Source organism: Peromyscus eremicus, chromosome 4, assembly GCF_949786415.1.
Source record: "Peromyscus eremicus chromosome 4, PerEre_H2_v1, whole genome shotgun sequence".
NCBI lineage: Eukaryota > Metazoa > Chordata > Mammalia > Rodentia > Cricetidae > Peromyscus > Peromyscus eremicus.
The window spans coordinates 20,669,467-20,692,603 of NC_081419.1; the positions used below are offsets into that span (position 1 = coordinate 20,669,467).

Genomic DNA, 23,137 nt, shown 5'->3' on the forward strand with positions numbered 1-23,137 from the left:
TATAGACACTTTGGGAGCAAGAAATGATATAATGGTAATTTCTTGGTTTTTCTTTTTGCCTCAGATCTGGAAAGTGTTTATTTGACATCAGAGAAATGCCAAGCTGTGCAAACCCAAAGATGAAAACAATGACACTCTATCCACAACTAACAGAAGACCAAAAAGTGGACAACCCAGTAAAACAGAGCTCCCTTCAAGCCACAAAAGAAACAGATCTAGTCACACATACACTAGAAAAGGCCAAGAGCTAGGACAATGGCTGTAGTCATTCAAACTCTGGCAAGAAAAATACACTAACAGATTCAAGATGCTAAGGAAACCCTGCTTGAAGGAAATGTACGTCAAGACACATCACAATTATGCTGAACTCTGTAATCTGCAACAACAATGTGGATGACTCTGGATGACACAACATGATAACAAAATTCTAGTTACTAGTGTCTGGGAGTGGGTGCAGCAATAGGGAATGTGGAGATGGTGCCCCAAATCTATAGAATGTTAAATAGGACAGACAAGATTTGAACATCTATTGTAGAGCAATGTTTAGTGTGTGAGGTAATGAATATGTCAGTTTATTTTAGTCTCTTCACAATGTAGACATGTGTCAAAATACCACTTTAACCCTGAGTAGAGTTCAAGGTCAGCCTGGGCTACAGAGAGAGTTCCAGGAAAGGCACAAAGCTACACAGAGTAATCCTGTCTCGAAAAACCAAAATAAAATAAAATAAAATAAAAATAAAAGTTAATAAACTCCTAAAGAGAATCAATTCTTAATAGCATCTAAGGAAAAAAAAAACACTTCCCTAGAACATGAAATAATGTGAATGACAGTAAATTTCTCATGCAAAGTCATGGAAAACACAAAGAAATGGCCCAACATTTTCAATATCAATAGAAAACAACTGTCAGCCTGGCGGTGGTGGTGGTGGTGGTGGTGGTAGTGGTGGTGGTGGTGCATGCCTTTAATCCCAGCACTCGGGAGGCAGAACCAGGCAGATCTCTGTGAGTTCGAGACCAGCCTGGGCTACACAGTGAGTTCCAGGCAAGGGGCAAAGCTACACAGAGAAACCCTGTCTTGAAAAACCAAAAAAAAAAAAAAAAAAAAAGAAAAAAAAAAAAAAGGAAACAACTATCAACTCAGAATGCTAAGTCAACATAGTCTTCAGTAACAAAGAGAAAACAAGATAGTCTCAACTGGACTTTAAAAATAATTTATCTCTAGTAAGTCTTCAGAGCTATAATGGCTAAATGAAGTTTCCTAGAGCAATGGAGCAGAAAACTAGAACAATATTTCTGGATTTTTTTTTTTTTTTTTGTAGATGTAACCATCTTGTTAAAGAAGAAACACAGAGCCAATGCAGAGATGAAAGCCCAAGAGGTCAGAGCAATAGCTAAGAGCTAAAAACCTTACCCTTCACTGTCCTCCTCAGCAAGTGTACTACTTCCTGTGTATCTGTCTCTATATAGACTTTCTGTTCTGCCTTCTCATTGGTTGTAAACTCAACCACATGACCTCCTTGTCACTGCCCATCTGTACAGATCTCCAGGTCTTCTATGGTTGGTATTGAGATTAAAGGCGTGTGTCTCCATGCTTGCTGTATCCTTGAACACACAGAGATCTGCCTAGCTCTGCCTATCAAGTGCTGGGATTAAAGGCGTGCACCACCACCACCAGCTTCTGCTGTGGATTGCTATGAGCTCTGACCCCCAGGCAACTTTATTTATTAACATACAAATAAAATCACATTTCAGTACAAATAAATTATCACCATAGTTTTTAATTTCTTTTATCAATGGGAATAAGAATCCATGAAAGTAAGTCTTGGTTTCATCATTAAAATAAGTCTATTTGCTTATACTTGCAATTACAAAAGTAAGGAAGTAGAGAAAGGCAATTGCCAGTGACTAAAAAAAATGCCTGGGCAATATGGAAAGCAAAATGATCATGTAGCCTCTGACAGTCATCTCTCTGAATATCATTTACCTCCTCATAGAAGCCATTGATGCCACAGAATCTGTCAAGATAGAAGACAGAAGCTACAGTGCCTCTATTTCCTCAAACTTGCTGGCCCTTAAATACCTCATTTCTTCCTGTCAATGCCAATCCCATAAACACTGGTAACCAAATAGATAACAGCTGAGTATTTAATACTGGTAACATTACCATAGAGAAAACGTAGTAAAGAATATAGTTGCTATTTTCTTAATATTTTAGAAGTTAATTTGACTCTATAGTTATCTTAATGTAAGAATTTTAATTTAAAATATGGTAACCTTTTCATCAAGTGTACATAGCAAGTGAAAGAAGCTCTTGCTCCTCTGGAAGGCCAAGGCAAAGCAGAGGCTTGACAGCCAAAAAAGCAACACTAAAATGTGTCCATCCAGAGACCCATGGCACCACACCTCGGAAGCAGCCAAAACACCCTGTAACAATGTCACATAGAGTCTCTGTGACATATCTAATTATGGTTTCTGTTATGTAAGAGGTAACAAACATAGTCAGTCAGGTTTTCTTTTTCTTCTCATTCCATTGATTCTCCTGTTGAAATCAAAGTTAAAATAGATGTTCTTTCAACAAACCAGCATTTTATTTCTTTTGTATGGCCTATGTATCTATTGATGCTTATCATCTCAAGTGTTGGAGGCATTCTAAAAAGAGTATGAATGTCAATTTGCCATCAATTTCCCATCAAGTGTTTCTCTTTAAGAGAAGGACTATTTCATTCCTTCTATATGTTTTGCAAAATGTGGAGGATAGCTTTATGGTGATGCCAAGTGTCTTGAAGGTTCTACTTGACAAAGCTCACAGTGCTTGGATGACATGGACTGACCCTTCACTGCCCTTGGTGGAATTTGCTGCACAATTCTTGCCTATGTCTTTGATATGTTTAATGTTTGAATACCTTGTTGTTAAGGGACCCTCCCTGAAGGCTAGGACTGGGACAATGTAACAATTCTTAGAAAACTGATCTTAGTAAGAATAAAATTTATGGTGGTTCCCTAGGGGAATCAGCTATACAAGAAACTGGGTCTTCTATAGAACTGATTATTTAAGTGGTATTAGCAGCATATGACGTAGGATCTGAAAAAAAATCATTAAAGAATAAAAACTTAGGGAAATTTTAGAAGCTGACAAATTATAACTGAATTATTAAGTTTTCATGTTTTACCGCAGAAACACAGAACTAGCATGGACAAGGAAAAGATTTTTTATTATAATATTAATGACAAGCCTTGGTAACCTCCTAAAGGCAAAGTAAGCAGTTTTAGGAATCTTGATGTTCCTTTATTTTTTGTAGGATTGAAATAAAGATAGGGACCATCTTGAAACAAGAGTTTATGACAGACACAAAGAGAAACATCTTGGCTCCGTGAACAGCCTGGCTTCCTGAGCAGACTTGTCAGATCAGGACTTCTCTGATTAAAGAAAGAATAAGGAGCAGAACATGGTATTTCAGAAGTCACGGGAAAGAATGGTGGTCTTATGTCAGATATAAAAGAAAGAATTTAAACAAGGGATCAAGGAATTAGGTTTCTGTAGAAAGATCAGATGTTCCTTATAGAAGATTAATAGAATAACAGGTAGTAGGAAATAACTTCTGATCTATTAACTTAGTCAAACTTAATAGAGACATCCTGTCTAGTTTTTCTGTAACCACAAGATTTTACAACACTGATTTTAAGGAAAAGGATATTGAGTTAAAAGAATTGATTTTATCACAATGTTAGGTTTTAGTTCTCATGAAATTTGCTGTTTTCTCATTTTGTTTCTTTTACTTTGACATGTTTATGTAATCACAGAAGACTTTAGAAAATGTATGTACCATGAAAAGACTTTGTAATCAATAATTAAAGTATATGAGGAAATGATTTTGTGTATAAATAAAACCTATGAGAGATATGGGTTGTCAAAATAAGACAAGCCATAGCAAGATGTGCTTCCTTTCTGTCCATCTCTTGTAAAAGGAAACTCAGAAATGTCCCATGTCTGATTTCTCCATTGCTGTTCCTGCATCCACCCACTTCAGACCCTGCCCTCATCTGGAGCAGGACTCTGGCAGCTCTACTTGACTCAGGCAAAGGGAAGTAGAAGTCAAAGGCTAGGTAATTTAGTGGTCAAGGTCTAGAAATCTGGGTGACCTTTATCAAATGAATTTCGAAAGACAAAGATGAAATTTAAAATGTCCTACAAGGTTCTCACAAAGGTGGAAATACATTTCTGACTATCTGTACCTAGAATTGAATTCAATGTTACATCTGTACTAAGTACTTTATAAACCTTCAATATAAACTTTTTTAAAAGAAATATACTTTTTACATGACTTATGAAATGAATTCCTTTATTTTGTGTAGGACATCCTCCAGACAGATCCCTGGAGGGTTTGATAACCTACCACTGGAGGCAGCAGTGTTCCTGCATGTAAAATTCAGTGTAGGTCACACTGATATGGCAATATCTGACTAGGCTTTTATGTTTTAATTCCTTATTTTTGAGCATTTGGTTTTGAAATATGTATTATTTATGGTAAATTAACTTAAATATCTTCTTTACATTATAATTTAGTTATCAAATCAAATTTGACTAAATTATCAATAGAAACAGACATGATATAAAATTTAATTTTACATTACATATGGAATTGTTGAATGCTTTGTTATTAAAACATTGGATATCAGTTTTAATAAGATTTTGGAGCCAAACTGGTATTAAACATTAGAAACCTACAGATTTTGAGTTACTGAAACAATGCTTGCTTGTTAAAATCAGTGTTGAAGTGTTATTATTTTTTACCTCACTGAAGTTTTAGTGAATTTTATCCAAATCTTTACCCTGAGATAATGTTGAGGGTTTTTGTTGGTGTTTTTTATGTTTTTATTTATTTATTTATTTTGTTTTGCTTTTATTCTTTGTTCTTTGTTCTTCAAGACAGGATTTCCCTGTATAACAATTCTGCCTGTCCTGAAACCCACTCTGTAGACCATGGTGGTGTGAAACTCATGAACTCACAGAGATCTGCCTGTCTCTGTCTCCTGAGTGCCAAGATTAAAGGTTTATAACACCATACCTTGCAAGGTATGTTTCCTATATGCAGCAAAAGGAAGCGTCCTGGTTTCATGTCCATTCTATTAATCTTTGTCTTTTTATTGGGGAATTGAAGTCACTGATATTGAGAGGTATCACTGAACAATGGTTTTTAATTCCTGTTATTTTGGTGGTGATGGTAATGATGATGATGATGATGATGATGATGATGATGATGATGATGATGGCGTGTGTGTGTGTGTGTGTGTGTGTGTGTGTGTGTGTGTGTGTGTGTTTTCCTTCTTTTTGTTTTGCTGATGCGAGGTTGTTTCTTGTGTTTTCATGCATGTAGTTAACCTCCCTTGTTTGTATTTTTCCTTCTAGTTCTTCCTGTAGGGCTGGATTTGCAGATAAATACTGTTTAAATTTGACTTTATCATGGAATATCTTATTTCTTCATTATGGTGATTTGAAGTTTTGCTGGGTATAGTAGTCTGGGTAGACATCTGTAGTCTCTAGAGTCTGCAGCACATCTGTCCAAGCCTTTCTGGATTTTTGAGTCTCCCTTGAGAAGTCATGTGTAATTCTAATAGATCTGCCTTATCTGTTACCGGATCTTTTTCTTTTGCCAACTTAAAACAAGCTAGACTTATCTAGAAAAAGGGAACCTTAATAGAGAAAAATCACTCCATCAGGTTGATATGTAGGCAAGTTCGCACAGTGTGTGTGGAGGGGGGGGTTTCTTGATGAAAAATTGATGCAGGAGGGCTCAGGCCACTGTGAGTAGTGACACCCTTGGGTAGATGTCCTGGGTAGTATAAGAAAGCAAACTAAGTGAGCCATGAAGAGCAAGCCACAAATAATGTTCCTCCATGGTCTCTGCTTCAGTTCCCAACTCCAGGTTCCCCTTGAGTTTTCCTCAGTAGTAAACTGTAGTTGGAACATGTAAGTAAAATAAATATTTTCTTCCCTAGAATTGGTTTTGGTCAGAACTTTTTTTTTTTTTTTTTTTTTTTTTCGAGACAGGGTTTCTCTGTGTAGCTTTGCGCCTTTCCTGGAACTCACTTGGTAGCCCAGGCTGGCCTCGAACTCACGGAGATCCACCTGGCTCTGCCTCCCGAGTGCTGGGATTAAAGGCGTGCGCCACCACCGCCCGGCCTTGGTCAGAACTTTTATCACAACAGAAAGTAAACTAGAATACATCTTTCACATTACAAAGATATTTTATGATTTAGCACTTCTACATGGAAATATGCTCTGAAAACAATTTTGGGTGAAGATTCTCAAAGAATGTCAGACATAAGAAACATCTGCAATTGTAATGTCTAGGAGCATCAACATCTCTTTGTAAGGCTTTGTATCACTGAGGTAACAGATACCTTCCTAGAAATGATTAACACGGACAGGGTGATTGCAGAAAGAAAGGCTATAATCAGGCTGTCTCAGCCTCTGACAGAGTTAGTTATTGTTTCAGCAACTGTAATGACATCAGTGACAGATACAGAATCGAAATAACGAAGGAGAATAAAATTATTGTCTTCTTTTCCTGTTGCCTTAATAAGTAGATGATCCAAGAGTAGTCTGCTCTCAAGAGAATTCTGCCATGAGTCAGTCACTAAGAATACCTTCTGCACTAAACACGTGAATAACACTACTACATGCTTTACTGTTGTGATAAAATGAGAAAAGCTCATCCAATCATGAGATTTTTATTAGTTCAAGCCTCATTTAAACTGTGTGGATGTGTTTTAACTACAATCTGAGACAAAAAAAAGAGTAATAAATCCTGAGTTAACAGAATAAATTATTTATATGTGAGGCTTGTTAATCTTTAAATAACAAAAAAAGAAAGACATGGTTATTCTTAAGCCATTGTTTGAAAGAATGTGGATTATGAATAGATTTTCTAATATTATTGGGATAATTTACATATATATATAAACATTTCAGCCAACTATACAATGATAAGATGATTTTCAATCAGAACAAAACTATGCACTGTAACAATCTAAAGATTCAACATGTACGTGATTGTGTGAAAAGCTTTAAAATGTAACACTCTTCGACAAATATCCTCAATACAGTTTGATTCTTATGAGATTTTGAAAGAAACTACACTCCAGGCACTAGATAGACATAATGAAAGCATTTGGAAATTTAAGTTGTCAGAAAAACTCACTTTTGAGTATAAAAACCAGTTCCCTAAGTTTTCGTATTTCAGGCACACTAAATATTTAATGCTCTCATTAATACCATCTTATCAGACAGATTTGTCTACTCTGTATGCAATGAGATAGTACCTAAGTTCCCAACAATCTCTCCAAACTTTAGTTTCCTTTAACTGAAAAGTGGACTGAAACATTACAGCTCCTTTCTTTTTTATATATAATTTGTATTATTAAGAAATTTTCTATTCATTTTACATACCAACTAGATATCCTCCCTCTTCCTTCCTCTTGTCCCCCAGGCTTCCCCCACAACCCACCCTCAATTCCCAACTCCTCCAAGGTAAGGCCTCCCATGGGGAGTCAGCAGAGCCTGGTACATTCAGTTCAGGCAGGTCCAAGCTCCTTCCCCTGCACCAAGGTTGTGTAAAGTGTCCCACCATAGGCACTGGGCTCCAAAAAGCCAGGGATGGATTCTGATCCCACTGCCTAGGGCCCCTTAAGCAAGTCAAGCACAACTGTTTCACTTAAGCAGAGGGCCTGGTCCACTTCCATGGAGGCTCCACAGCTAAGGCCGCAGTCCATGAGTTCCCAACGCCCCTGCACCTGAGAAGTCTGACAGCATCAGTCCCACCATTCCTCTCCCTCTCATGTTCCCTCAAGGAAAAGAAGTCTAGAAGCACCCAAAAAGGACTTCCCCTGGCATAGATGATGCATCTTGCCTTTCCTTTTGTATTGCATGATCTTGGCATTTTTTACTTTACATGTTTAATTGTATTTTATAACTCACTTGATATTTTGTGATACTTTAATTATTTCATAAAGCCTTTAGTTCCTTATAACTGTCTTTTCTGTTACCCGGTATCTTGCTGTTATGGAAGGCCCCTCCGTTTGGAGAAACAGTGATAATTCCAATAACTAAAGTAACTTGGTTTGCAGATGTTGTTAATATAAGTGTGTGTTCACTTGGGTCTGAGCGGCTGCAGGAGCTGGACACAGGAAACCTCCAGCTACATGTAGAACTGATGTAACCTTTCTCCACAGGTCTGCCTTCCCTGCCATTTTCAAAGTGAAATCTCCAGATGTCTTTCCCTCCTCTGAAACCTGAACCCACGTCTGATTTTTCTTCTACCTTAGCCTTCGTCACTGCCAGTGAGCTCCCTCCCTTGCTGCTGCCTTTGTCCAGTGAGGAACCATTCTCCTTTTTTTCTGCCATTCCTCTTGCCTATCCTGCCAGACCTGATCTGAGGACACTGCACTCCCCAGACACGAGTCCAACCTTCAAGTCACTTTCTTTGTCCCGACAAACCTTTCCCTATCCTTCCGGTCACCATCGCACAGGCATTGCCATCTGGCTGCTCCTTTCACCCAGCCCTACTCCACTCCTCCACTCTGCGAGGTTGCAGGTTCTGGGCTCCCAGGGCACATCTAGTTTGTTCTCCTCTTGCCAATCTATCTCACATCGAAAAGCATTTAGATTCCAAACCTTATCACAAATAATTTCAGTATCCTACCCAGTCCGTTAATTTGCCATGATATTTATGTCAATCTGCTCTCATCCCCTCTAAGGATAGGGAGCACCTCTGGATATCAGCTCAGCACATCCAGATATTCTTCATATGCAGGATAGAGGTCCATAGAGTACCTAATTGGTGCTGCTTAATTTTTTGTTAACACAAACTAGGGTCATTTGTTAAGAGGGAACCTCAATTGAGAAAATGCCTTGATGAGTTTGTTCTTACCCCTGTCTGTGGAGTTTTGTTGTTTGTTTGGTTGGTTGTTTTAATTGTTATTATTAATGATTAATGTGGAAAGATGTGGTGATACATTATTTGTGCTGAAATGTGATATTTTGTTTGTATGTTATTAAATAAAGTTTGCCTGGAGATCAGAGGTCAGCGAGCCATAAACAGAAGTTAGACGGTGGTAGCCCACACCCTTAATCTGATCACATGGCAGGCAGAGTCTCTGTGTGGTCAAAGACATAGCCAAGCATGGTAACAAGAGTCTTTAATCCCAGTACCAACTATAGAGACCTGGAGGTCTGTACAGACAGGCAGTGATGAGGAAGTCATGTGGCTGGGCTTAGAGCCAATGACAGGCAGAACAGGAAGGCAATCAAAGCATAGGTCAGACAAAAAGAAACTCTCTCTGTGGAAGCTACTGCGTGGTGGTAAGCTAAGGCTAGCTGTTGCTATTCACTCTAATCTCTTTGGCTGTTACCTCTGTATTTGGTTCTGTGTTTCTTATTTAATAAGTCTGTTTAGAAATTCATCTACAAGAAGACCCAGCCCATGTGGGTAATACCTGGTGGTTAGTCCCAAGTTCTGTAAAACAAAATGTAGGATGATCATTCCAGTAAGCAATGTTTTTCAGTGGTTTCTCCTTCAGTTCCTGCCTTTAGGATTCTGCCTTAATGGACTACAACCTGTGAGATAATAAGCCTTTTCCTCCACAAGTGGCTTTTAATGACAGTGCTTATCATCGCATTAAAAAAGGAAACTAGAACACAAACACTGATTCCCAGTGGAATTACCAACCCAAGTTAAATTTCCTCCAAAAATGGCTTATGATTTCTTGCCTCTTGGCAGAAATGAAAAAGGCTGTTCTAAAGGCAGTCAATTTGATAAAACCAAAGACATTACTCAAAAAGCCAAGAAAAATCCAGCTTTATTATTCTGCTTATCAGGAACCAAGGCTAAATATACTCCAGAAAGTGATGAAAAGATTAGATATCCACCTTCATATCATTTCACAGTCAGCAGCCAGTATTAGAAAGTAGCTTCAAAGATTAGAGGACAGCCTTCACACTCCCCAAAGTAGGCATATAAAACTTTTCAAGGTCTTTAATAATAGAGGAGAGGAAATAAGATCAGGTTGAATATCAAGTGTTGACAACAACATTATGTCAGACTCCTCAGGCCTAGTGAGTGTTGGGATTGACACCTACTACTTAAAACCAACAAAGATCAGAAGTCTCTGCTCCCACCTCCATCAGTCCGACTGAACACAACGTTTAATGGGTAATCATGGTTGACATCCTGACACACTGGGCCAGATCGAATCTTACCTAAATAATTGCTTCTATCATATTGGCAGGTGGGCATGTGTATGGGACATTATTTTTTAATTGCTAATTGATAAGAGGGTCCACTCCACTGCAGGTGGTTTTAATCCTATGCAGATGGTCATGGATTGTATAACATGGCTGTTGATGAGCCAGAGAGAGCAAGTCAGTAATGAGCTTTACTGCATGGTTGCTCAGCACATCTAGACAGTCTCCTTGGTTGCTACCTCTGCTTCTACTTTAGTCCCTTCCAGGCCTCCCCTTGGTAGTACTACCTGAAAGTGTGAGCTAACAAAACCCCATTACTCCCCAAGCTGCTTTGGGTCATGGTATTTATCACAGCAACAAAAAGCAAGCTAGAACATAGGGCAAAGATATCAGTTGCTGGTAAGCCTACCTCATGCATCTGGGATATGGGAAAGAATTATTCAGTTTTACCAGAATTTGATGTGTCCATACAAGATTCTCTCTCTCTCTCTCTCTCTCTCTCTCTCTCTCTCTCTCTCTCTCTCTCTCTCTCTCTCTTTCTCTCTCTCTCTCTCTCTCTCTCTCTCTCTCTCTCTCTCTCTCTCTCTCTGATATGAAGCAGAAAGTACTTCTGTCAAAACCAAATAGACTGGCCACCACTGTGCAGTCTGTTTGGATATTTGTTTTCCTTATTCCTTCTTTGTCATTCCCAGTTATCTGACCTCTTTCCTAGGACATGACATTCTAGAAAACTTCCATGCATCAGTTATTTATTTTTCCTTCACAAAGTATTAAAGAAGCAAACTAATACCTACTATTTTTTCATCAATACACATCCTCTTCTGGGGAATCTTTGATCACTCTCCTACCATCTGCTTATTCTTGTGTCTGAGATTCAGCCTCCCTACTGTTCTTCCACAACACACTCTTATACTAAGTAATGTATATGGACCTTCAGCCCTTGTGTGTCAGGATCAGCATCAACTCATCCTGAGGAATTTGGGCAAATGAAGTCTATCATTATCTGACCAATAAAGCCCCAAATTTTATGACCTACTTTCCTTACAACACTTTTTCTGGATTTTCAAAGGTATTAGGTGTTCTACCACTTACTCCAAATTTTGTGCCTTATTAATTTAGCTAGAATTCCTATTCACCTGCTTGTCCACTTAAACCCCTTTATCCCATATTCAGCCTTCCACCTCTTATTTCTCAGTCTTTGATATAAAGATACTATTTCCCTCAAACTTTCTTGAAATTTATCTGGACAGACTATGATAACCTAATGATCACACCGCTAATATGGACAGTACTTCCCCAATAACTTCAGGATGGCCCTCATCTTCTTGGTCAAGCCCATATTCATGATACTTTAAATATCAAGAGTTTTCCAAGCACTTCCTGCTCACACAGAGATAGCCTCCTTCTCTAAAGGACCTCTTGTAACATTTCTCTACAACATACATTGACCCTCATTAATTTTCTGACTGACCAGGGATACCAGGTATCCTCCTCTAAGTTTTAGATAGCCTCTATTCTATTAACTTACCTTGGTCATAGTCTATCCCTTTCTTTCCAAGGAATGACTATGCTTTAATCTTGGAAATGCTCTTCCCTTCCCACAAAGACAAAATGAAAACAAAACTAAAAACTAAACAGACCTACTTTATTTTCTGGGCCTAGTGAATTAATTTCACATCTGGATCCCAACTTTGGAGTCTTATCTAAACTTATTTTTTAATTGAAAATATATTCTTATACAATATATTCTGATTATGGTGTCTCTTCTTCCAGTTCCTCTCATCTCCTTAACACCTTCCCTTCCATTCAGATCCGTATCATTTCTGTCTCTTGTTAGAAAACAAACAGACATCTAGGGGATAATAATTAAATAAGATTAGATAAAACACAAAAAAAGTTAGAATAGGACAAAACAAATACAGAGAAGCAAAAGGGTCAAAGAAAAAGTATAAGAAACGGACAGACACACACACACACACACACACACACACACACACACACACACAAGTTCACATACATAGGAGTCCCATAAGAACACAAAACCAGAAGCCAAATACATACACAAAGGACTTATATGTTTAAAAAAGAAAAAAAATGTCCTGAGTCAACATTATTCGACAAAGAATGCTGTTCAGTTCGTTTTGTGATGTCCATCTACTTCAGCTAAATGTCATTACCAAGCTATTCAGAACCTCTGAGCCTCTTCTCAAGTATCCAACCTATATCCTTTAAGTTTAAATCACATCTTCTGGCTGCTCCTGTTCTAGGGCTTCAGTACCCCTCCTAACCTTTTACCCTGTTTGTGCTTGCCTCTTTTAACTTAGCCCACTCTCATCTGTGTATTTTATGGAGAAATATCTGAGCAGTAGCCTATCTGTCTAACAGTTAGACTTAGTGCAGCAGCGTTGGGCTTCTTTTTGAAGACCCATGAAGCTGCCTCTCTCTGAATGATAGAAAGCCTCAAGCTCACATTCTGTAAACATACTCAATCCCTGGTTCCCATAGACTCCTTGAGCTTATAAATCATCCATCGTTTCCTCTATCTTATTATCTCTCATTCAACAGGTACACACGGCTTATATAAAACCTTGAGTCACCTTTCAATAACAGGAAACTCTTCATCTACCTTTCTGGAGACTTTAGTCTCTCCAAAGAGACCTACTCTGGCCTTGATGTCCTTAACTCCTTTCTACCCTCTTTTACACTTGTGTCAGATGCTCTTATTGGTGAGTCACCTCGCTGGTATAGTGATCTCTCTTCAAGGACACCATCTAGTCACAGGATAGGACACTGTTATAGATGACATCACTTTAGAAGCCCAATCTCTTCCCAAATACCTCCTCACCATAGGCAGATCTTATAACCATTAACTGCTCGTTGACAGTAGCATGCAATCGAAAGGTCATGTCTACACGAAGTCTAAATAAACACCACATTCTCCATGTTCATGGCCCAATTTGGCAAGAGGGAGGCTTTCTTTTCTGAGTAGTTAATAATGAATTAATCCACAGACCCTTTTCAGCACTCCTTCATCCCCCACTGCCCTGGACAACAAGAATACATTTCTGATCATATAGCTAAATGCAACACTGGAGATTAAACTCTTTATCAATGGATAATACTTGACTCTTGCCTCCACCTCACATTCTTTCAAATTTCAAAATATACTCACTTACATCCCATCTCCTCCTTTGTTAATTCTCTTATCCACCCAGCCATGGTCTCATTCTAGAGGAAAAAAAATGCCGCCATCCTATAATACTACTGGTATATTTATTCTCCGTAACTGCCTTTCCCTTGCTTCTGCTGAAAAGTCAGCTTTCCTTTCCGTTGTGCATAAACACTTCTGTGTGTGACATCAACCCTGATAGTTTTATTGAAGACTCACTTCTAGTCCCCCATCTTGTCACAGACACCTCACACCATCACCCTACAACACATTATTGACTCTTGAGTCTCTCCTTAAAGGGCTTTCAGACTGTTTTCCTTCCCCAGGCAGATACATGAGGACATCTTCCAGGCCAGTATTTCTAGGCCAACTTCATCTGTATGCCATACTCTCAGCAATGTTCTCAGGTTGGTAAACCTTTTCTTCAGGTTGAATAGAACCCACCAGGTTCAAGAGCAGATATGCCATTTATAGCTTCTATCTGTAATCACGCCTTGCCTTTGCTTGATGGCTTGATTTCTTCTCTATGGTCTGAAAGCAACCTGTTCTCATTTCCAAGGAAGCTCAGCATCTGGTTATTTTTTCAGGTAATGAAAATTCCTTCTCTATCTTCTATGGTCCACAGGAAAGGCAGTACATACCAACGTTTCCCTCAATTTATTAAGCAGTACTGAGACTCAAACTTCCCTGGTCAGTTCTTCTATCTAATGCTCTCCTTTGTTTATGACCACCCCAGAAAACTCATTAACCTTAGCCCCTTTGATTGTATATACGACAGGACCATCACTATACACCCTCTACTAAAATCTAATCTCCCTTTCCTAATGCATTCCCCCCTTCCCTTTACATGTATCCAGTCACACACTAAAATCAAGGACCTCCCTACATCTCAGCCGTATCCTGCAGTGTCTTTATTTATCTACCTAGGCAACTGTATTTACATTTAAGATTCTTCCCAACCTTACAGATATAATCAATATGCACCTCATCTTGATAATCACAAGTAAAAGACATCTCTAGCAGGCTACAACTCTGTAAGCTCAAAGGCTGTAGACCTCAACTCTAAACTCTTCTGGTGGCCCTTCTTATTCTTCCAGTCTCCAAAATGAAATTTCCCCATGCATAAGCATGACTAGTTTGGAGCTGCCCCTGACTTATCAAACATCACTGAACTAAACCAGTGTCCACACTTCACTTGCAAATTCTTGAGACCAGCCTCTCTGTGTCTCTCACCACTACCAGCCTGCTAAAGTACCATGATATGCCCTTGGGTACTCTGTTTCTTTCTTTTTTTCCACTCATTGCCCTATTCTGATTAATGGATATTTCTTCTTAACCCCAGTCACTTGTCTCTTACATGATACTAACCCTCCCTTTTTCTTGGATGTGCATGTCTACACAAACCCAGTAATCTCTATCAGTATTCTTTATTCCTCTATCTACTTGAGGAGACTTATCCTTAAAACTTTGCATTCCTTGTTCAGCAAGTCCTATCATGATCCCTTTCCCATTACTGACCTTGAGAGATGCCTCCTCCTTTTCTAACCACTGAATGCCTCTTTCTCATCCTGAAATTCTGACCTATAGGACATTGATTTTCTTCAATTGTCAGATCAGCGGACATATATCCAATAATAACCCAGCTCACCTCCATGACATAGTTCTATAACAACCACTTTACTGAATCTACCAAACTCCTTTCATAAGGCTCACTTTACCCAGACCCTCCTCACCTTGCAGGCTCTATTTTGCATACTCCACTCCTTCAATGCTAGCCTCCTTTCTTATGAAACCTCTCTTCCTTTGTTTTCAGCTACACTCCTCATCTTTCACCTTCTACTCATTACTGAAACCTAGATTTGTCCACCCACATCCATGCATACAGCCAATGAAAAGACCAGGTGCCAAATGGAAAAATCCCTTCCATTTCTTTCTCAGAAACAGTCGTTCTTCAACAGTTAATAAGTACTGTCATACTCACCTGGATGTGCTGTCCTTCTTTTACCTCTGGTACCTGTTAAAATCTTACTGTATTTGAAATAGATAATTTGACTCATCCCATTATCCTGTCTGTGGACCAAAAGTACTTCAAAGTTAAACTCTAGGGACTCAGAGAATCTTATATGCGCTCATACTTCCAAAGCCTTTCTTAGGCTACCCTCACTGGAAAACACTCAGTGTGAGAAAATGAAGTTTGAGTCATCGCCCAAAAAAACTAGAATATCACCCCACATATTTTCTCACATCTTCTAGTTTTCTACAATTTTTATTGTCTCCAAAACTCAGAAGATTTCTTCCTCTGGAATATCAATTTATGCCTGTTTTCCAGCCAATTGATTTATTTTACAGACATTGAACACCTTTATAGTAACCAAATAGTTACTGCTTGTTTTTTGTTTCATTTCCCTCCTATATTAATTTCTTCACTTACCTGTCTGCTTGCTGTCCAAAGTATTTAGCCAACTGAGGCTCTTTTAAATATACCCTATGTAAAATAACTACCTCAGTTACAACTCTCCAATTTCCAATAGAGCTGCATGCAGGTAGCATTCTCCAAAACTGGAGAGCTCTGGATCTCATCACTTGTGAAAGGTATCACTTGTCTCTTCCTTCAGGAATGATGCTACTTCTACATAGACCAGTCCATAATAGCCCAAGATACAGCAAAGAATTGTAGCAAACAGCATAGGCAGCCAAGGTATCACTTGTCTCTTCCTTCAGGAATGATGCTACTTCTACATAGACCAGTCCATAATAGCCCAAGATACAGCAAAGAATTGTAGCAAACAGCATAGGCAGCCAAGCTTCAGCAAAAGTGTCAAGAATACCTATTTGGGAGAGAAAGCCCCTTTCAATAAATAGTACTGGAAAAACTGGACATCACTGGGACAAAAGTGAAATGAGACCCATATCTCTCACAGTTTTCAAAATTAACTCAAAATGAACAAAAACTACTAGATTAGAACACTGAAAGAACGTTTTTGTGCATTTTTAAAGATATGTATTTTTATAAGAACTCATTCAAAAGGAGACAAATTATATTACTTTAAATTAAAACCTTTTTGCATGATAATAAATCAACTAAGAGAATAAAGATTTGGCCTAAAGCATGGTAGGAGGTATATGTAACCTATATCTCTGTCAGGGTTCATATTCAGAATTTATAAGAACCCCAACTCCATAGTTAATATCTATTCCAATTAAAAATGAACAAGAGACCCAAACAGATGTTTCTCAGTATACAAAACTTCCCAAGAGGTATACAAAAAATATGCCACATTGCTAATCACCTAGAAATTACAAATCAAAATAGCAATGAGATGTCATATCACTCCAATTCAACTGTCTATTATCAAATAAAAAACAGTGTGTATGTGTGTGTGTGTGTGTGTGTGTGTGTGTGTGTGTGTGTGTGTTTGCCTGTGTGCATGTATAGAAGAAGTTCTAAAATTAGCCAAAAATCAAGGAACAAATGACCTAGAAATTCCAGTACTTATCATATACTTAATAAGAATAAAATTATTATGTCTAAGTGGTATGTGCCCTACATGACAACTGTGATCATGCAGTTAAGAGAGGGAATCAACTTAAGTACATAAGGGACTCAACTGATAAATGGGTAAAGAAAATGTAATTACATCACTCTGGAATGCTATTTGGACACAAAAAATGATAAAATGCTATCACATTATGGAGCAACAAAGATTTATTGGGAGAGGATTATGTTAAGCGAAATAATCCAGGAAGAGAAGAAAATGGTCATACCATCACAGTTCTTTGGAATCTAAGCAAGCTGATCTTACAGATAGACAGAGTACAGAGGCTGAGGAATTTAGGGGCTTGGGGAAAAACTGGTCAACGGTATGAAATTAGGTAGTAGGAGGTAAACATTCTGCCATTCTAAGGATACAACTATCATTAACAATATCATATTTACATTTAAGATAACTGGAACAGAGTGTTTTTGAGCATCCTTCCAACAAACAAAGAGTCTATGTTTGGTATACCATACACTGATCATTGCACATGAGCACAGGTACACATTGTGCCCAAAATTTGTCTGGTTTTTATTAATGAATAGCTAATTTAAATGTCTTTAAATATGCAAACCCTAAGGCAAAAGAATAAAATAGATTTTGAAACTTTTCTTCCAAGATTTTGACCCAGCCAGAAACAATCATGGTTTGGACATCAGCAAGGAGTGAAAAGCTGGAACCACAACTGGGTATGTTTTTATATCACAAAATAAATACTTTACATTTTACTAACAACATCCTCTTCCATGTCACCCACTGTAGTTATAATTACCATGAGTAAGAATAGGAGAACATAATCAACAGATAAAAATATGAATCAGGATAAGCTAAGGCTTCTATGAGGAGCTACAAAAGTTTATTTCTGTATTAGGACATAACAGAAAATAAAATCATACTGAGTACATTGACTTACCTGGCTGTGTTTTCCAAAGTACTAACTAATATCTCCATTCAGAACTTCTGTTATATTCTACTTTATCTTCACAGTACTTGTGATAGATTGAAAATTTGCACATCAAAACTTCAGTCTATAAAAGTTAAGCAATTTGCCCAAGACTAATGACCATTAAGTTTAAAAGGTAGATGAATAATTTAGGCATATGATTTTTGATCAAGGTTTAACACAAACTGAATCTAATCAAGGTTGAGCCCATTCTTTAAATGTCATTTAAGCACTCCACTCTCATTTCTCCCTGCCATTTATGCTACCACTGGAAAATATGAGGTACCAAAATGTGATTCAAGGCATTGCCTCGATTTTCAAGAAACTCACACAGTACACTCCACGTATCTTCATGTTAACTCGATACTTTCCTACATTGTATGCAGTGATGCATGCTTATTGTCACATTTACTGGAAGACTTAAGCTTGAAGAATTGTTTGAACTCAAGAGTTCTATGCTAGCCCAAATATCATAGCTAGACCCTATTTCAAGAAACAAAAGCAATGAAACAAAACAAAAACACTGCCTTATCATGCTTGCTCCTATAAATTCAGAGTGAATTTTGGTTAGTTGGTTGGTTTTTTTTCTGTAAATAAAGCTTTACATGAACTGCCCCATTCTACCTTTTTCATTTTCTGTCTGCCTCAGCACTGTAAGGGTCTGTAGTCACCACACACATCATTTAGTCTGTGAAGTTTCCAATATTTATGACCTGGCCTTCAAGAAAGTATTTTCTTCCTATCTCAGACTCCTTAAGGTATCAGAGGGCTGAGAACCGGGAATTTTGTACTTCTGACAGACACTGGGGTGGTGGGTGGAACAAGACAGCCCCAGTGGTCTGGCCAGTCAGGAATAGCCCTTCACATGTTGATTTTTCACCATCTCTAGTGGTGACACTTCTCCTTGAAGAGATGAGGAACACATTGGAATTTGATTATGTACCTGCTTTGAGGGTTATTCAGGAGATGGCATATTGATTCCTCCACTAAGATTTCATGTGGCAGTAAAAGAAAAGACACCAAGACCTCACTGAGCCTGATATGCTTGTCTGTGGATGTAATCCCATGTGCCTGTCTTCAGAGCTTCAGAAGTGCCTGGGTTCCACACAGTGATTCTTTTTTTTTTTTTTTAACTTTCCTCTATTCAGAGAAATGAATGGAGTTTTACAGCTTGAAATATTATAAATACCAAAGAAGAACATGTAAACCACTCAAGTTCAGTTCAAATTAAAACTGGGAACAAATCTAGTATTTGTCTCCCTGGAATAAAAGTTACCAAAAGTTTTCTTTATGGCAGGAAATGCACTTCAGGAAGGTTTTCAGAATACCCATGGACTGTTTGTATGCTGAATAGATTATTCAATCAATTAAGTTCAGACAATTAGCTCTTTTGAAACTCCTTGATAAGTATATACTAGGAAAGTAAGAAGTATATTTTGAAAGTTATTATATAAAGCGGTAATCTAGAAACACTCAATTAACTTACATGTCTTCGGGATCCATCGTATTCACATCTTTCAATTTTCCCTAAGCTGCCATCTGAGAAATACAGCTTTTCTGCACGGTGATCAAGGGTGAGTCCATTTGGAGTGAGTATGTCTGTGCTGACTATCACATGTGGATTCTTCCCAGTCAGTGTGGCTCTCATGATGCTGGGATGCTGTTCATTCCAATTCGTCCAAAACATTAAACTGAGTAAAGTGAAAATCATAAGAACAATTGAAAAAATGTTATTATAAATAAAAAATATTTGTAGAGACACAAGAATATGAAGTTGTTTAATATTTTCTTCTTAGTCTATGACCCTGTGAAAGTCTAAGTGGGGAGAAGTGGATATTGTTTTCAGAAATAGCTTCCAGATTTTTCTCTTATTATACATGCATACATACATATATACATACATACATGCATATATATATAATATATATATATATATATATATATATAGAGAGAGAGAGAGAGAGAGAGAGGTAAACACAATAACCAAAGGGGGAAAAAAACAGGTATCAATTTGATACCAGAGGTCATAAAAAGGGTTGGAGGAAGTGGATACAGGAAGCTATAAAATTGAAATAAGGAAAAAGAAAAGATAAAGTAGCATAATTATAATTCTAATTTAAAATGGCAAAAATAAAGATTGGATGAATATGGATTAGTTCTATTTATTTCATTGCTCATTTGAGAACAAAATGTGATTTTCTCCTCCACCTCTTTACCACACCATCATGGAATGAAACTCAACAGGTACATTTCAACCCAACTGCTTTGTGCTTCACTTTCCTGTGCAACGATGTCCTTTACAACATTACTCACCTCTGTCATGTTTTTCTACATTGCTTTATTTTTATTTTCTCAGAATTATTTCTGACATGTTCTCCTGTTGGAAGTTCCTCAAAAGTACTAATATAAACGTCTGGACAGTGTATCAGCAAATGGGTTAAGTTGAAAAGATAGGTATATACAGCAATTATTTTATTGTTGTTTGTGTTCTTTGGATTACTTTTAGACAAATCCCCAGTTATAAAAACTATTGGTTAAAGTGAAAAAAAAACTATTTTTAAGGATCAGCATCAGCAGATACTGATAAATTCTTTATAAATACATAAATCAATGCAGTCTATGCACCATAGAATTTTCTGAATTTTTTACTTTCATGGTTTACACTAGATTTATTGAACCTCTTCCAGAGATAACACACACCGTTTAAGTAATACACATTTTAATTATTCACACAGTGTTCTCATAAAAACTGAGAAAGGCTTACAGAAGGAACTTTGAAGGAAGTCTTTATCTGTAAAGTTAATTCTCTTTAAAGTGCATATAGTGTTATTCTTATTATAATGCAGATGTAATAAGCAACCTCTTACTTTTGGCATTCATCTAAAGCTAGCACGTGAGGGTGGTCGTCCTCTGACATTGTGATGACTGCTTCCCTGTCAATCGCTCCAGGCTGAGTCTGGTCTACTGTGTGCCTGGTGATGGATGATGTGCTGGAGCTGGTCCAGTACAAAGTGTCCCAGGCTCTGTGATAGGCGAGGCCTTCAACAGATCCCACATCTGATGGAAGAAAGTAGACAATAAACCACATTTTAGTAAAAAAAAAAATGCCTTTTGACAGAAACATCTTTCAAGATATATACAAAGACCTTATTTTATCAACCATATGTCCATAAATTCTGTGAACTAAAAACACAAATGTGATTCTTATAATTAATATATTACAACATATAGCACATTACAGTTGAAGTGATATATGCATGTGTTTACATGTACGTGTGTGTGTATGTGTAGTGGGGTGGAAATAAGTTTAACAAAATAAAGTTATTAAATATTTAATTTTTATCCAAATATGAAAACCACAATATTTTATTTCCCTTTGGTGAAAGAAAATGATGGTGTTCCTTTTGTGTCTCAATAGTTAATTTTAATAAGTCATAGAATACAATTCTGAAGAACAATAGTCAGCAAGACCAGTGAACATAGGTTCACTGGTGGTGAGTTTTCTGCTAATATTGCAGATCTAGGGATTTCAAGCATAACCAAACACATCAGACTGACAATAACATCAAAAGGCAAATCAGCACCTGACTTGGTGCTGTCAATGATGACAATATTTTAATAAGCTAGCTGGCAAGTTGTTTCATCCTGTTCTACTAATCTGTTACAAAAACAAAATGAATTGGAATGAATTGGTCTCTAAAGCACACTGCAAATATCATGAAGTGGCAAATGGTGGTACAGATTCTGATACACAGGAGTAAAAAGTCAAAAAACAGAGCGATCATGTCATCATGTCATAGCACTCCATCCCAGTCCCTGGGCAACAGAGCAGCACAACTGTTCTCAGAATGCACCTTTGTACAATTCGATCCTTATTTTGTTACTCTTCTTCCCGTCTTCAGTATAACAAAAGCTATGCCCACATCATATCCTGACATGAAATTGCAGCACAGAGAGAGTTTTGTGTTTTTCTGTCCAGGAAATTCTCAGAAAGTACTGAGCTCTCACAAAAATCAGTAGATTAAAAGGTTATTTTGATGGGCTTCAAATCCCTATTCCTCATACTGGGATGCATTGCCTAGCTTTAATACAAGGCAAGGTGCTTAATCTTACTACAACTTGATATGCCATGAGAATCCTGTCCCTTTCTGAACGGAAATAGAGGAAGAGTGGATAGGGGGGTCAGAGCAGGGCGAGAGCAGGGATTTGGAGGAAAAGAGGGAGGGGAAATTGCAATCAAGATGTAAAAATAAATAAATAAATAAATAAAATGAGCAAACAAAGCAAAATGGGGGGAGAGAATGGGTTACTTTCACATTTTGGATGTGTAGTTAGAAGTTAGATAGAATTTCATGGGGTGCAAATCAACAATTAAGACTTTTGAGCCAGATTTCTTGCATATAATCAAGTTATAGATACCTGTTTGGATCTTCTACATGCAAAAGGAATATCTGAGAATATCAAAATAAATAGCTACCACTATTGGGCACCCACTATGTGCTACAAAATGGAGGCTGTTTTGAACATGTCATTTTATTTTGTGAATAAATATACCCTAAAATTTCTTTATTATCCCTTTTCTAAGGAAACTGAAATTTATCTGTATAGGACTCATAAATGTTAATGCAAATTTTTTAATCTGATATATCTTCATGGAAGATATCTATTGCTTAGTCTCAATGGAAAATACATGGCAACAAATGAATACACCTTTTGTTCTCAACTTGTGTGACTCTAGAGAAATTATACAACAAGTAATTTGCCATGATAACCTCCATTCACACAGTAAACCACTAGTTTAAAGTTAGTATAGAAACTTAGACCAGAGAAAATGGGAGGAAGACCATTAAACACATCATAAGGAAATCTGTTCAGGTGATTTCATTTGAATAACTTGGTACTTGTTGGGAGTATGTGACTTGTAATTATTCAAGACACTTCAAGTATTAACTAAAAACATTCTGCTTTATTAGTGTGCTTATGTACTTTCATACCATCGATAAATATGATAACTTTATTGATAATGGCTTTAGCATTGTAGTCCTTCACTGTTCATGGCTAGAATAAGAAATGGCAGCTCTGAACTCTGAGTAAGTTGAACCATTTTTCCTCCCATCTGCACATCTCTGTGTAGGGACTTGGCAAGTCCTCTTTCTGTCTATTTCTCCTGCCAGTCAAAAAAAAAAGGTCATTGGCACCTCAAGTAAGAGGAGGTGGATGTTCCTAGTTTATGGGTAACAAATCCA

The 23,137-nt window shown here is 37.5% G+C and overlaps 1 protein-coding gene across 1 annotated transcript in view; it reads right to left on the reverse strand.

Annotated features, from left to right (window-relative positions):
• Lrp1b (LDL receptor related protein 1B) overlaps window positions 1-23,137 on the reverse strand; it is a 1,617,914-nt gene that overhangs the window by 366,682 nt on the left and 1,228,095 nt on the right. The window contains exons 42-43 of the mRNA XM_059258831.1: window positions 20,759-20,948; window positions 19,378-19,582 (exon numbers count right to left, since the gene is read on the reverse strand). Of these exons, the coding sequence (XP_059114814.1) occupies window positions 19,378-19,582; window positions 20,759-20,948 (395 nt within the window). The remainder of the gene's footprint in view (window positions 1-19,377; window positions 19,583-20,758; window positions 20,949-23,137) is intronic.